Genomic DNA, 16,588 nt, shown 5'->3' on the forward strand with positions numbered 1-16,588 from the left:
TTTTTACCTATTGTTAAGTGTGAAATTATTCGTCGTGTTGGGTGCTGGGAAGACTGACTTGGCTCCAGTTTATATCTCCTCTTGTTGTTGAGGAGCATCAAGCCTATGGTCTGAACTTTTGTGACGAGTAACTAACCAAGCTGTTGTCTTTTCACCTATCTTTTATTTTAAGTTAAAAGGCTGTTCTTTAAAGTAAACATAACAGAATATCAGACCCTGGCTTAATATCACTGCGTGGAGCCGTAGTTTGCTCTAATTAATTTCAAAATAAATTAATGAGAAGAAAAGAAAGCTAAGTAAATTTTGTGAATGGTGTTATCGTCAGCTTTCAGTTCCTTTTTCTGGGAATAAAAGCTGTTAAGTTCATGGAAGGAATATTCAATATTTGTTACTTTAATGTAGTACAAGGAACAAAGAAAATTTATGTATGAAAATTTTAGCTGTATACTAATGCCAGTTGTACCTTAAGAAGCACAAATTCTCTTTCCCCTAATGTGTTCTGGAAGATGAGTAAACATCATGCGTGAGCTTTTCAATAATCTATTAGGACAGGGATGCTGAATTATTTTAGGATTTATTAGGAAAATAATAACACTTTATTAGCATTCTGTCACCCTTCTTCAGTCATTGAATTCATTAGTTCTGTGCACAAATATCCTTTAGCTGTGATCTTGCACTTGCTCTTGTTTCTCATGTAATCTCATTTCTCTCGGCTGTATGTCAGCATGAATATTCTGCATACTAAAAGATGTTCATGAACAGAGAACTTGCATGGTAAAGTGGCCATGCTGGGCTGTATTTTTTTATTTTTTTGTCTCAAAATATTTTTATTTGTAACTGTGAAAGTCTAGAAAGTTCTGTCATGAAACTAGATGTATGCACAAGAGTCAAAATCTGACACAAAGAAACTGTAAGGCACAAAATTGTAGATTCAGCTTATACCCTCATGAGTAAACTGTTCCTGTTATTTGTAAAGGGAAGATGAACAATCATACTTGCCTTTTGTCAGTGATTGGCACAAACTTGACTCCTTATTCTGACAAGAACTCAGCATGTCATTCAATGGGAAGAGACATATGGAAGTTGATTGAAATTGATTGTAAATGCCAGCTCCTTGACAAAATGATGTGCTAGGACCACAGTTAGTCACCTCTAGGTAGATAGAAATAATTGAAGAGGTTTTCCAAAGAGCTGCACTGCAGGTGTTATTCTCTCTGTGCTTTTTCTATTTAGCTCTGATAGAACCATCAGTTGTAATTTGCTGTCTCCAGGGATTATTGAATGGCTGGGTTATTGAACACTTTCCCATCTTAGCTAAGGGTTAATGAACAAAACTCTAATGTCTGATATGTTAAGGGGTTTAGGCAGTTCAGTTTTGATCCCTGCCACCTTGTGTTAGCATTTCAGATAATATATGGCAAAAGAGTGTAATTTTGTTTAAAATATGGTTTTTCGGAATCGTATATTAACTTGCTTTCCAGTGTGTCCATTCTTTTGTTAAAAGCAGTCATGTCAGGAGAAGATAGGAAAAGGAAATGTCCCTCTTCAAATTCTCCTAAAAATAGTTGCTGGGATTCCTAATTTAAATGAGGCTTCCTCATCTGAAGTTTTCTTCAGAAGTGAGATCACAACAAGTCGGGCATAAAAACTAGGGCAGCTTTTGAAAAACAAAGAAAACTAGGATACCAAAAGGAAGAAGCCTGTTTTTTAAGTGCTTTAGTGATGATGAAAACTGAATTATCATGAAAATCACAAATCTTTTTTTTTTTTTTTTCCTGAAGAAATGGGCAGTTTTGCAAAGAGTCATTAGAAGCAAATTTATGTCTGAGGGTTCATGAAGGTTGATCTAGCAGTCTCTTTTGCTTAAAGTTTGGGAATCAATCTGGCTATGACAGTTGCTGCTGTGGAACTGTTGGCATCACCTGTAAGGGGGACACACTTGCACCTGTGAGTGTTTCCATTACCTGGGCACTCAGGAGGGAAATTTAGGTACAACAGTCCTAGACAGAGTGTGATAGACCTACCTGAACACTTGCACTGTGCACGTGGCTTGACTCTGCAAAACTTGGAAGCACTGTTCAATGGCAACATAGGATTCACACCTTTTAGCTTTCCTTTCAGGGTCACAGGTCAGACTTTAACTGGCCAAATACAGAAAGAGCTGAGATGTCACAGCAGAAAGTTATTTTCTCAGTGTTCAGCATTGATCTGGTTTGTGATTCAGGGCACTTTTATAGTGGATACTTGATTTGTGTGAGATCGTAACAGTCCAGCTGTTCTCTTTAATTGATGGATTTACTGTCCTTCTCTGGAATTGGAATTCAGGCGTGTAGTTGCATGGGGACTGTGATAATTCTGGTCATAATTGACCAAGCTGTTTGCTGCTTCGGCCCTGATGCACGTTGCCTTCTTCGTGGTGGCAGTAGTCCCAAGCTAGGTGACTTTGCCGTGAAGTGAACAGGGAATGATGATGTGTTCCAGTCTGTTGGGTCATTTGTGGAGCCACTTATCTTTGGCAGAAGGACCAAAACTTCAGACAAGAATTTTGTAGTTGGAGTTCTCAGTTTCCTGGGAAGATCTGCGTTTCATGTGTGCTTGAAGAATATTTTCCTGAAATAGATTTTTGCAGTTTGTTGATTCAGTACAGTCATTCATTGCATCTAATCTGTGGATGCAGTCCTCCAGCAACTCCTGAAGAGTTCACCTCTGTGCCCACAAAAAATACAAAGGCCTAATTGAAATCTGTGCTTACGTTACTGTGATGAACTGGACGCTAATAAATGTCTCCACTTCTTGAAGTGAGTCATGATGACTTCTAGTAACACAAGTACTGTTGCTACTCTATGCGATGTCAGTAGTGAAAATATTTTCTGTTGAGTGATAAGTTATTTAGTCCAGGACACACTGTTTATGCTCCTATTCCCTCTCTTTAGTTTGGGTAAAGAACTTTACTTTTCTTTACCCACTTTCTCTTAAAATGAATTTATTGCTTGTTATTTTGTTTATAAATATATAATAATTATCATATGTGATACTGACTCCTGACAAAAACAAAATGCATCGTGTTTTTAATGTACTGATATTTTTTCAGTGTATGTGAGTACTGATTTTACTTCTGTGTTATACCTTGCATTTATTTGCTGTTTAAAGACTGATTTAATTAATTTTTAATCTCCCTCCTCCTTCTCTCTAACTACAGCCAAGTGTATCTATGGAGGCAAAGTGCTAGCAGAAGGTCAACGAGTATTAACCAAGAGCTGCAGGGAATGTCGAGTAAGTTTCAGTTGTATAAACCTTTCCTGATTTTAAATGTATCTGTGGTGTTCAGAAGTGACAGTGAAAAGTTAGTGCATTTCTTTAGGCTCCCTTCATGCAAATGTGATGTCTGTTGTCTTGAAAAAGGTGACCTTGAAGTCGCTGAAAGCCACAAGTACGAAAACAAGGCAGGAATATGACCCTTGCAGGATAAGAAAAATATGGGCAAAAGGATTTGGAAGACTATTTTCTCTTATCTCTGCTTTCATGAGCTTTAGAAAAAAGTAACAGCCTCTTAAGCAAATTATTTATTTCAGCCAAATTGCTAAAATTCTAAGTAACCACCTTGCTATATTGCGTGAGTTACTCTGTATTTCCCCTTGTTCAAACTATGTATAGCTCTTCTAATGTTTGAGGTGAATCACCGAGTATTGGAGTGGACGGAGTTCTTTCTTGGGAAATTCATGACATTTGGAGTATGACAGTCAGTATCTGGGAGCGCAGGTGAACGGAGGCCGTGTTAGATCCCTTCAGGGAGTGCTGGCGAATGTGAGCACTGGAAAAGATTACGGTGATCTGGTTATTGTTGTGCTCGGAGCTGAGCGGACAGAGTAGCAATTTGCTGTTTGCTAATGGAAGTGGACAATAACTGGTTGCAGATGTTGTGGAAACTGCTTGTTAGGCAGGATTACTTTGCTGTTGAGCTGTATGGGGTGCTCAGCACTGCGTACACAAATGCGTGGGCAAGGTCGTTACCTTGGAAGGCAGACTAAGATGCCTGTTATTTATAATAGTACATAGAATATTTATTTGAGAGTGGAAGTACGTGTATAAAAGGAGAACAGGAGTGTTTTCACCTTAAATTGAAACCAGAGAGGCTGATCTGAATTATGTCTGTGGAACTTCTCTGTGCTATAAATAAAGACTGCCATCTTCATCATTAGGAGTGTGATAATGCATTCAGGAAGATTAAACGCAAATACCAACCATCAAATATCTGTCGTTAGCAATGAGTAAAATAATGAAAACAGCTTTTGTATTTTGCTTATTGTTAAAAGGAAAATGTTATGGCAGTGTTAATTACAGTAACATTGCAGTTGATATTTGCATCTTAATTGACAGTATTGATAAATATTCAAAATGGCATCTGTGAATGTGACACCATAAAAAATGCTTGCTGCATGCCTTCAGAAAAACCATAAAAAACTAAAGTTCTTTCCACAACGATGCTTCAACAGGACATTAAACCTCACTGGCCTGGGGTGAGGTTTTTAAGAGGATGCTTGCATCTGTTTCTGTGGGGTGCTGTGTCTCTGTGCAGGAGGTTCATTCGATATGTCTTCAGCATGACCTCCTAAATCTGACCTACTTGTCTACTGCCTCAGTTGGGAATGCTCACTCTGTGGCTTTGCCGTTGTTTTCTGTCCTGTGTGGACAAGGTGTTACATGAATAAAGGAGGGGTTATTGTCATACAAAATTTAATCTGGTTTAATTTTCCAGACAAGAAAAACTGATACCAAGTTTCAAAGGCTGCTGATCCATGAAGGAGTACAGTGGAGGGTACACTTCTACTGTCAATATAATAGTGTTGATAAAGATGACTTAAAAATCTTTCTGTATGTAAAGGAGGATATTTTTGTAAGTGGGGTAATGTCAAAATGATTAAGTTGAAATTTCACATTTCAGTTTTTATTTGAAGATAGATTCCTTGTTCTTTGCATTGGTACTGATCCAAACTTAAGAGGCTTTTAATTTTTATTGTTTTTCCATCTGAAAAAAAAATAATACTACTACTGATGGATCCAGCTAGATCAAAGATTTTTTTTTTTATCAGGCTTAGAGACCTGTTTTTTTTAAATTTTCAAAACTAATCCAGACTAAAAATATTTATTATGCACATCCTCTTAACCATAAGCACAGATGTTGTTCATGAACAACCATTCCCAGCTGGAATCCTGCCCGCAAACACTCTTTAGATGAATGTACAATGACAAAACGAGCACACAGGTATTTCTGATAATCACAGGGCAGTTTAGATTGGGAGGGGCCTCTGGAGGTGATCTTGTACATCTATCCTGCTTGGGGTATCCTGCTGGAACCAGTTGCCCAGGACCACGTCCACGTGGCTTTTGAGTATCTTTGAGGATGGAGACTCCACAGCCTCCCTGGGCAGCCTCACACTGCAGGAGTGTTCCCTGGTGTCAGATGGGCCCTGCTGTGCTTCAGTTTGTGCCCAAGGGCCCCTGTCCTGTCACTGGGCACTGCTGAGGGGAGCCTGGCTCCATCCTCTTGGCACCTTCCCTTTGGGCATTTCTGTGTGTCTGTAGGGTCCCCTCTGAGCCTTCTCCTCTCCAGGCTAAACAGACCCAGCTCTCTCAGCCTTTCCTCCTGGCAGAGATGCCCCAGTCTGTTATTTATCTTTGTGGTCCATGGCTGATCTCTCCCCAGCTGTTCCATCTCTCTCTTGTGCTGGGGAGGCCAGAAAATGCAAGTGTTTGAGCTTTTGATAACTGCACCTTTCTGCATTCAATAAGTGTTTGATTTTTTTTGTTTGTTGGTTTGTTTAGGGATTTTTTTTGGGGGGTTCCACCAGTAGGGTGGTGTGGGCCACTGAATGTCAATGGAAGGATTTTTATAACTTTTGTTGGAGTGGGAATTTACAGTTGATCAGCTGCCTGTGAATGACATGATGCCTGTTCATAAACAGATGACAAGCTTGACAGCAAAGGGTACAAAAATAAATGCCTGTTCATTAATGCTGGGAGCAGGCAGTCGCAGGGTGCCATATGAGATGGACAGGGCCCACAGCTTTCAGGAAGGTTCACTGAGAAGTTTTTAGTAAAGGTAAGGAATGATCTACTTCTTAAGAGTGACGACTAAGGCTGCTGTTTGAAACTGTGTCCTGAGGGAGCGATCAATACCAGCTGGTTGTGGTTTAGGAATGATATTCCCAGATGTGGTGTTCTCACTGAAACCAGGTCTCTCACTTCCCTTGGGTGGGATGGAGGCACAAAAGATAAAGATCACGGGTTGAGATAGGAACAATTAACTGGAATCAGCAAAGATATAAGAAAATAAACAGTAACAGCAACAATACTAATGACAAAGGGTACAGGGAAGAGGTGATAGATTCACAGGGAGCAACAGTTTCCCGACTGCTCCCTCTGGACCCCACCAGTTCCACCTCAGAGGGAGGTGGTGTAGAATAACCTCCTGTCCTGGCCATGCCCCTCCTGGTTACTGCAGAGATCAACTCTGTCTTGTCTGGAACCAGACCATGGATAAATTCAGACATGAAAAGAAACCCCCCACCAAAAGAGCCTTATCTGAAATCTTGCTGTTAATTTTCAAAGCCAATCATGTGAGGTGAGCTGCGTGTTGTTTGGATTTTCACTGCATGTCACTGATTAGGCTTACATCCAATCCTTTTTTTAAATGTACTTACCTTGATAATTACAAGAAATTTAATTATCTTATTGTAAGTTTTTGACTCCAGATCTCATTCTTTGTGGATTGTATGTCACAACTGAAGCTTGATATATTTATTCCAGAAAAAAAGTCCTTTTGACATCTATTTCTGTTCACATTCTATGACTACTACATACGTGAATTGAATATAAAAAGGAGTAATTTTTCTAAGGCTGCCTGAAGCAATAATTCTGAAGTGTGAACTCTTCTTACTTATCTCAGTGGATGAAATCTGAAATCTGGTGATGATAATTCTTATAATTGGATCTGTACTAGTTTATAACAAATTGATTTTAACCCAAAGAATACTCAACATGGAAATGTTTTAATTGCTTTAAAACTTAATTACAAATAAGTTTAATTTGTTTTCCCAAGATGCAAATTCTGCAGAAAATGGAAAACTTAAGGAAATAAAATCTTACTGTGGTTAAATTAATGGAATTCTCAATTTGTGTTCTTTAATCTCCCTGTGAGTCACTAAAGAAGCAGCGAGCTTGGAAAAAATTTTTTCTTTAGTTTTTTAACTCATTCTGACACTCATTTGACTTTCATACCATTTCTTGCTATATTTTTCTGACCAGATTTATTGTCAGTCAACGCTTTTTGTCCTTACGCTGACACACTTTACTCTTTCTGCTGTAATTGTCCTGTCTGAGCTTAAATAGGCAATGAGTTACAGCCAGAGCTTTTCTAGCTGGTTGTTTGATAATGTGATAGCGAGTGATAGCTCAGTGTCTGCTTCTTTTATCACCTTTGATCCTGCAGCTGCACAGAGAGCCGTGGGGGATTCCTCCCTTTCCGTTATGGAAGTGAGATCAGGAGGAGACCTAACGCCTGCATTAACATCACTGCTCTGGTGGGCCCTTGCTCTGATGATGTGTGCCCTCTGTGCTGCTGCTGTAGGGGGCTGCTTTTCCTTCTAAAAGATAAGAAAAGCAGATGCCTGTGGGTTTGGGGTTTTTTTTTAGCATTAATTTTCTCAGCAGCAACTGATGCAACTTGCCAGTAAAGGCAACTTGCCCTGCTTAACTTTAGGATTTGTAGTGTCAAGGGCAGTGATGGGCAGGGATTACAGAATGGTCAGATTTGCTTTCCCTGAGTTGGCTGCACTTCTCATCTCTAAGTCCTGCAAGCTGCTGGGTACCTGGGGCACATCATTTGTGCCTTGTAGGCTCAGCAGGCATTTCCTAAGTCTATAGGGAGCAAGTCTATAGCTCGATGTTGTTGATGCCTTGGGAAAGCTGACCTGAAACAGAGACTGGACAGAGCCCGAGAATAAAGCAGGTATTTATTGAAAGGCCTTTAGAGTACACCTTGGGTGGGACAGGAACCTGACCAGGGCTACACACAAGGTGGACCCAAAATGGTCACAAAATGGCTGACAGGTTATGAGATCTTAGGTTTTTATAAGTTTTGGTCCATTTGCATATTGGGGTTTAATTGTCCAATTCCAGCTTCAGGTTGTGAGGTTTCATCCTTCTTGTTCCTCCCTCCAGCCCACCCTTGTTTGTGCTTTTGGGCCTGAAAGTTGTCCTTGGTCTTCAGCAGGAAAAGGATTTGTTTTGTGTCTCTGCTCTGTGAGGACAACTGAGTGACACTTGATATGAGGCTCAGAACTGCACCCCTGGGCAGCACAGAATGTGAAATACATGAAAGCCAAAACCTAAGGCATCACTGTGAGAGCTCCTTCTGGAGCCTGGAGGGACAGAACTGAATTGGTCTGGAGGGGTGGAGTGGCAGGGCTGATGAGCAGCAAAGGTTTTACCTGTGCACCTGAGCCAGTGCTTTGGTGTGGTGTGGCACAGTGTGCTGTAGACCTGAAAGCAAGCTTCTGCACTGGAGTGTTTCTTCATACAGGGTGGGAACTCAGAGGTAATTTCAGTATCCTCTGTTCAAAGTCATGTATCTGGTCCCTCAGATTGTAAGAATGATGGCTTTAATGAGGTTTTGTCTATTTTTGGGTGTTGATTTTCCTCTGCTTTCCCAGCCCTAGATTTGTTTGGATCATATTTTTGAACTTGTCTCTGCAATCATGATGGCTGGGAAATGAAATTTCTTAGTTTGAGGAAAGCAGAAATTTTTCTTCCACCTTTCCATTCTGCCATCTGAGATGTCATGAGAAATATTCTGGGAGGAGTGGGGACTAGACAGATGCTAAAGAGGTGTTTTGGCAACATAGCAGGCTGTCTGCTTTCTTAGTGGAGTTTCATAGCTTGGAAAATGAGATTACTCAGGTGTGGACAGTCCTGTGGGGTAGTTACTGTAGTTCCTGCTGAGCAAAAATCCTAGTTGTTAATTTCTGCTCCACTTGCCAGTTCTCAGTGGAGGCATAGCTGCAGAAGGGGTGCTGAACAAGATAAGGAGAAAGAGGAGACTATTTTGGGACAAGATTTTAGGAAACAACAAACTGAAATGCTGGAGAGCTGTTTGGTCTGGAGAGAATGAGGCTGATCTGCTGCATGGGAATAAGGCGGAGTAAAATTGGTACAAAAATCTCCCTGTGAAGACTCTTTGTCTATGGTTATAGAAAGTTTCTACCAGTATCTAGACCTCCTATCAGAGTCTTACTCTAAATTTAGAAATCAAAATCATAGAAACATCCTTAGCTTGATTTTACACAGCAGTTTCTGTAGGGATATCTCAAGATGAGCTTTCTTCTCTGAAGGACCTGACTTTGGAAATAAGGTGATCTTTTTTTCTAAAGAACAGACTCCTGCAATTGGACATGGCAGAACAACCCTTGAAAATACTGGTCTTGCTGTGTATATTGGAGTTGAATAACTTATCACTGAAGTATGTGGAGTGTGAAATAAGAGGAATAAAGCTCAGAATTGCAGAAAGCAGGAAGACTGTCTTTAACCTGGAATGAAATTCTTTAATTCCTTCAAATACTCGGAAAGGATACTTTGAGACTACATATTTGGTAAAACCAGAATAGAGTTTTAAGCTCAAGTGCCTTGTTTTTTAATTATTTTTATTATGCTGGGCAGAAAAATGCACAGCAGGTTACTGTAGATTTGATGTTATGGTGGAACAAATGAATTTTAACTTGCTTCTTGCTAGTTTACCAGTGTTGTTACTGGAGATTGCTAGTGCTCTGGATGGAAAAGTATGTGATCCTTGCCACTTCATGTGTTCTCACCAATGTAATTATTTTTTAAAATGTTGTTTATTTTCAGAATGGAGTTTTGGTAAAAGTAACAGAGACTTGCCCACCACTGAACTGCTCAGAGGAAGATCACGTTCTCCCAGAGAACCAGTGCTGCAGTGTTTGTAGAGGTAAGCCAGCCTGGAAGGAGTGTAAATTGTTGGTTCTAGAGGGGGATACATTGACAGGAACAATTCCTTTTTAATGAGATATTAAGTACCTCTCTAAGCATGATTCTAAAACCAGTCTGTGATACTTCTTTGGTTAGGCGACTTACCAGATAAAAAGTTGTAATTGCTCTGAATTAGGCAGGAGGAGGGAGAAAAAGAAGAGCTGTGGGAGAAAGGAACCAATATCTCCTAAAATTTCCTGTTGAAAGGAATGTATTGTATTTGAAAAAGAAATGCATTTTGTTGCTTAAAACTTGGCACTTGCAACTGCAGGATTTTGAAAGTGTTTTTTTTCACATCTCTGTTTTAAAATCACAAAAATAGCATTAAGATTGTAGTTTGATGGATATTTGGAGGTTGATTTAGATCTGAGCACTCTCAGGACTAATTTATGAATTAAGCTGGACATTAAAATAGTACTAATGTCAAACAAAAATTTAGAAAATTGACACTAGAACCCAGAACCTCATTTTTCCTCCTTCCAGAGGATGCTGAGAGGCAGGTTTCCTCTTCCTTTCAGCCCTGTGAGTCCTGGTTGTAGGCTCAAACAGGCAATAACTAAAATCTGAATTGAGGAAATCTCCTTAAATGAGGAGCGTGCAGGCATCACAACATTAAGAAACTTGAACAAGCTTTCTTCTTTAAGAAATGTTCTAATTGCTGGGTGAATAGTAATTTCCCCATGTGTTGTACCTCTGCTCCTCATCTCTCTCTCGTTGCTGAGTCTCAGCAAAAGAGCTGAATTGGTCTGGAGGGGTGGAGTGGCAGGGCTGATAAGCAGCAAAGGTTTTACCTGTGCACCTGAGCCAGTGCTTTGGTGTGGTGTGGCACAGTGTGGTGCAGACCTGAAAGCAAGCTTCTGCACTGGGGTGTTTCTTCATACAGGGTGGGAACTCAGAGGTAATTTCAGTATCCTCTGTTCAAAGTCATGTATCTGGTCCCTCAGATTGTAGGAATGATGGCTTTAATGAGGTTTTGTCTATTTTTGGGTGTTGGTTTTCCTCTGCTTTCCCAGCCCTAGATTTGTTTGGATCATATTTTTGAACTTGTCTCTGCAATCATGGTAGCTGGGAAATGAAATTTCTTAGTTTGAGGAAAGCAGAAATTTTTCTTCCACCTTTCCATTCTGCCATCTGAGATGTCATGAAGAACATTCTGGGAGGAGTGGGGACTAGACAGTTGCTGGTGCTCAGTCTCAGGGGAGCCTGGGCTCTCAGGACTCAGATGACAGCCTTTAGATGCACCTCAGACATTCAAGCAAGTGGTGTGCCAAATGAGCATTAGGCATTTGCAGGCTTAGGTGGTTATTGAGGTCTGCTGGAATATTTCTCTTGCCTGTGTATAAATTCCTCCAGTGCCATTGCAGATGGCGATGGAGGGGCTCCGAATCTCTCCCTGTGCCAGTAAATATTAATTAGTAAATCTACATGGTTAAATATTTACTTAGGCCTTGAACTTAAAAACACATGCATGTGGTTGCAGGGACCAGCATGTTTGAGACTCCCTGTAGGGTCATGGTCTGAGAATATACACATTAATTTTTTTAGTAGTTTCTAGAAGCATCTGCAACTATTTAAGCAAGCAGTAAATGTTGCTTCTCTGAACCTCAGAGGGCTCAATGTCTTAATGATACTTCCTAACAGATGGCCCAGTTTGATGTAGTGCAGTACTGAAAAAAAAAATTACTTAAAAGGATTAGAAATAGGAAAGCTTCAAAGCTGATGGAAGATAAGTTCCATAATTATTCACTTCCATATTATTGTTAGTGATAGGTACTCTTTTCAGATATTCATCCCCCAACTGGTTTCATTATTTATAATATAAGATGAACATGTATATTTATGTGATGATCCCTAGAAGGAAGGGGAGGAATTGTGTTTTCCCTTCCTAGGAATTCTGGTACATGATGCTTTCAATTTGACACATTAAACTTTCACTTCAGTTCTGCTTTAGCTGACTGCTAAAGCAGTACCTCCTCTTTTTGTGTTTCATTATGGCTTTTTAAAATTCTTTTGAAAATGATGCCTGAAGATAAGATCAATTTTGTCAACTTTACAAAGGCATAAATTGAATTTAGCACTCCTAAGTTGCATTTTATATCTTGAAGTAGAATATATGCTGCATTACACTTTTGCTTCAATTGCATGCAACCCAAAGTGGTAGTATGTAATTTTATCATGGGCTGTTGTTAAAAATGGATATTTATTAAGAATTCCATATTTGGTATGGGTTTTGTCAAGCAAACAGGTGCTCTCTGATATGGCAAACAGGCCACAGTTTCTGATCCTATCCTCTGCCAACATATCCTTTACTGGGAAAGGATAGGTGGCTTCTCTTGTTTGCAAAACTGACTTCTTTCAGAGACTATATTCAGCTTCCTTTTGTCCTGGCCAAAGTAGTAAGGAAGACATAATAACTGCTGTCCTGAATAAGCAAAATTATTTGTTGGAAGGCCGCATGGATCACTCTCACATCATAAGCAAATTTCACAATATATGTATGATGATGCAGGTAATTTGTTGCATTAGCCCTTAGCTAAGCCTTGAGTTATTCAAAAGAATATTTAACAAGCATTTACTAGCAATGTGAAATAAGAATATTAGTTTTGTGTTAAGTTTATCGGTGCACATTAGTGGCTGCTAGGTTCTGCTACTTTGTAGCGGTTCATGTTGTTTTTATAGTGTTTGTAGTTGTGGAATCATAAGACTTCTATTAAATTTCATGTTCTGTAGAAGTACAGAATATATTTGCTGAATTGGGCAAGGGTTGACAGGTTTGCATCTCGTGGTTTTCTAGCTGCAGCAAAGGAATTTCTGTTTAATGAGAGGATAAATATGAGGGGATCAACAGAAGGAAAGAAACCCACAGAGAAATGCAAAATCTCCATGATGCTGTGGTATGAAGCTGTGCCCTCCTCAGCAATCTCTGTAGTCCTTACCACAGTTATAGATGAGTGCCACAGGTTGTGCAGGGTAAAATCATAAATCTGTGGTGTTTGTGGAGGTGGAAGTTGTGAGTCAGCAAAGAACAGAGTTTGAACACTGTTATGGACAGAGCTGGTGGCTTCCTAGATAGCCGTTATTTTTTGTAAAAATAAAGACAGGGAATAATGCCTGCTCTTCTTCAGGCTTGCTACATGAGTTTATAGTATAGCAGAAGGTAATAATATATTGCTAAGAGGCAATTTCTAGATTTCAGGGCAGTGCTTGTATGAGGTGCACAGCAAGGTGAGAGTGGTATGGAAGAGCTCTGCTTGAAAATGACAGTTTATTTTTGTGGTTTCATGTACTGAATGCATAAATGGACCTCACCACATCTGTACATGGGATCTATCCTTGACTGTTATGTAGAGTATATCCAGTTTTTTTCCTTTAATTTCCATAGTTTAATATAAATATCTGCCTAAACTATGTGGTCACTTTATACTTTCCAGCAGGACAACGTGGTGTTATTAAAGTGTCTTTTAGGCTCACAGAAAATTTAATTAATTTTCAAGCTCCCCAAGGAATTGTGCCACAAAATACATTTTTTTACTACTTTTGGGAATCACTCATTTTTTCTTACAGCGTGCCTGCTACATTTTTTATAGCCCAGGGACAAACCTAATACAAAAAAATAGTGTCATGAAAGTGTTTTATTGTTCCCTTTAGCTGTTTTTCTCCTTGCCAAAGACAGTGTATAATTTTGAAAGAGTGGATTTTTTTTCCCTTTTGCATGAGTGATTCAAATAAAATTTCATGAGAGAATTTTTATGTTGTTATGCTCACAATTTTAAATATGTAAAAACAGCCTTAACAGCCATAGCAACTTCAGATGTGCTCTTCTTGAAAGAGAGAGCGTGATGAAACAATGAAGTAGTGTTCTGGAGAAAATAATTATTTGCTGTCCTCCAATAATATGGTGGGACTGATGGATTTAGATTGCCTGCTGACACTGGTTAGGAGGAAAGGAAGGATCTCACTGATGAGAAGAAACGTACATTTTTACAGCAGGGAGCACCATTTAAATCTTAAATCTGCCACCCTTCTTTGTGTTGCTTAGTTTTGTTTTGGGAAAGTATTTGAGTCTTTCAGTTAGAGGGTGAGAAGGCTCCTCACTTGTGCATGTTTCTCATCTCTTCCTGGCCTGGCTGTGAAACTGAGATTTGACTCTTCAGAAATTGAATTTTTCCTATTCATTGCTGTGAGGTAGGAGTTATTTCAAGGTTTTAGATTTATTAAGATTTAATGGCAGTTGATAAATATGAATTTATTTCTGAGCATAGTTGTAGCGTTACTTAGGATTTAGGTGAGCTTTCCATCTGAAAAAAAAGAAGAAATCTTTTTAAGCTTGTTAGCTGGTGTAGTTACCATTATTCTATTGTACACAGATAAGCACTGTGTAATAAGCTCTGCATTCATAAAGCAGCTTGAAAGAATGTATGAAGTTACTGTTTTATGCCAGACCACAGTCTCTTAAGGTGTAAAAGCTGCTGTTCAAAGTGCTGCTTTGCACATGACTCATCAAAAACTGATTCAGATCATGGAAAGGCATAAATGGTAAGGCATATTTTAACACTCCTATGATTTCTCCCTCAGATTGACCTTACGTATTTATATTGTAAGTGTGGGGTTAAATCCTAACAGTAGAAAAGATTTTGAGGTCGAGAATACCTTGGGTTTTTGAACCTTGCTGGTGCTTTTTAACAGAGGCATGATAACAGTTTTTGTTTTTCTATTAAGAAATCTCTAAATGTGAAACAGTGAAATGAAGGATATCTTGAACAGCAAGACAACAGGGAGTTTACAGTTTTTGATGTGAACAGCTAAAAGGCTATTGTAAGAAGTGTAGGGAACAATACAGAAGTTACAGGAAAACCCTCAGGAACAAGGAAAGGGGCGTTAGTTTTGGCTGTCAAAAAAGCAGGAAGAGATGAGGATCTAAAATGTATCGATTACAGCTGTAGTCTTGAATGAGTTCTTGCATTTTACAATCAATAATTAAGCCAAATTGCCAAGTATGTTAGGTATGTAAGAAACTGGATGACAGCACAGAGCAGCTTAGTGTGCTGTTCTGCAAAAGCAGGTTATGGGAACCACACCCTTGAAGATGCTGCCTGGAAAAATAAAAGTAATATTCAGGTGTCCCAAAATGGAATATGTTTTTAATTGGAGATATCTGACTTGGGGCCACTAAGGCCTAGCCACTTGTGCAGTTCCTGATGCTGCAGCAGTGCTAGTTTTATGGCTGCTTAGCATGTGTCTGGTTCTTTTCCTCATTGTCTTAGTACATTTATTAATGGTCATTCTATAGTCAGAATGAAGGAGTAGAAAGGAACCTGTATTTCTTAAGAAAAAGATGGAGCAAAAAAGATTTCAGCAGCTTTGAAAAAGGAGGAGAGTAATGTTATCAGAAATGTTTGGGGAATAAACAGAGGTCACCAGGCCCATCTAAAATCCAAACACCACTCTTCAATATTTAATTCCCCTGGGAGTATCTAATCGGGTTTTGAATGACTTTGAAGGACTGTTGTGCACATTTATGATTGTGTGTGTATGCGCAGGGAAAATGGTTTCTGGCATCTGTTCTGAATGCATTCATCCGTAATTTTAATTCATACTTGCCTTGTCGTTTGTGCCAGCCTGAAATTAGTTAAGATTATCAGAATTGTTTAAGATTTTTTGTGGTTTTGTTAAATCCTCTCCAGTTCCCTGCTTGCTGAGATGTGATGATTCCATTTTCAGCTGTTCTTATATTTAGAGAGGCTTTTATCTGACTGTCTCAGATAAGGCTTTGCTGAATATTCTGAATGAGTTGTTATTTTGGCTGGCCCATGGGGGTACATGCTCTCTACTATCTCCCACCCATCTGAGATTTAGAGATCCCCCTGCAGTATCAGCAGGTGCTTTTGGCATCCTTGTAGGTGTCTTTAAGGAATCCTGTGATCCATTTCACACCAAAGAATTAATAAAAATCAGATATTTGCATCCAAAACTGCAGCTGGGAAGAATGGAGACAAATGTCTAACAAATCCATGAACCACACTTCCTTGATACGCATCTTTTGGCTGTTTTGAAGTGCTTATTTTGCATTGTTGCTCAAAAAGAAGAAAAAAAAAATAAAAAAGAGAAGAAAAAAAGTACCTCTGGAAAAACCTCTGATCCAAGTATTGATGTGCTTTTCCTCACAGAGGCACAGTGAACCCTTGCTCTTCTGTTCTGTCAAGTACTTTTTTTCCTGCTGGTTAACCTTAAATTACAGTTGTTCTGTAAAAGCTTGGTAACATATAATGTTGTAGCACCATGTGTGCTCTTAACAGGAATGGCTTCCACTATCCACTTACAGAGGTATTGAACAAGTTTGCTGAAATGCTGTGGGAAAGTAAAGTGGAGTCACTTCTAGGGCAGTTTCAACAGGTAGGAAACAGCGTTTCACAGGTCATTTGTAATAATAAATGCCAAGACAATCTAGACATGTAGTAGATGCTCTGTGATTGTGTATTCCTAATGGCAGGAGAAAAATGACGTCCTCTAGAGCCTTTATTTTCTCAAGTTACAGAAATGGAGT

The 16,588-nt window shown here is 39.3% G+C and overlaps 1 protein-coding gene across 2 annotated transcripts in view; it reads left to right on the forward strand.

Annotated features, from left to right (window-relative positions):
- NELL1 (neural EGFL like 1) overlaps positions 1-16,588 on the forward strand; it is a 297,295-nt gene that overhangs the window by 72,761 nt on the left and 207,946 nt on the right. For both annotated transcript variants that reach the window (XM_066320542.1, XM_066320543.1), the window contains exons 9-10: positions 3,200-3,273; positions 9,904-10,003. In XM_066320542.1, the coding sequence (XP_066176639.1) occupies positions 3,200-3,273; positions 9,904-10,003 (174 nt within the window). The remainder of the gene's footprint in view (positions 1-3,199; positions 3,274-9,903; positions 10,004-16,588) is intronic.

Source organism: Sylvia atricapilla, chromosome 6 (genome assembly GCF_009819655.1).
Source record: "Sylvia atricapilla isolate bSylAtr1 chromosome 6, bSylAtr1.pri, whole genome shotgun sequence".
NCBI classification, from domain to species: Eukaryota; Metazoa; Chordata; class Aves; order Passeriformes; family Sylviidae; genus Sylvia; species Sylvia atricapilla.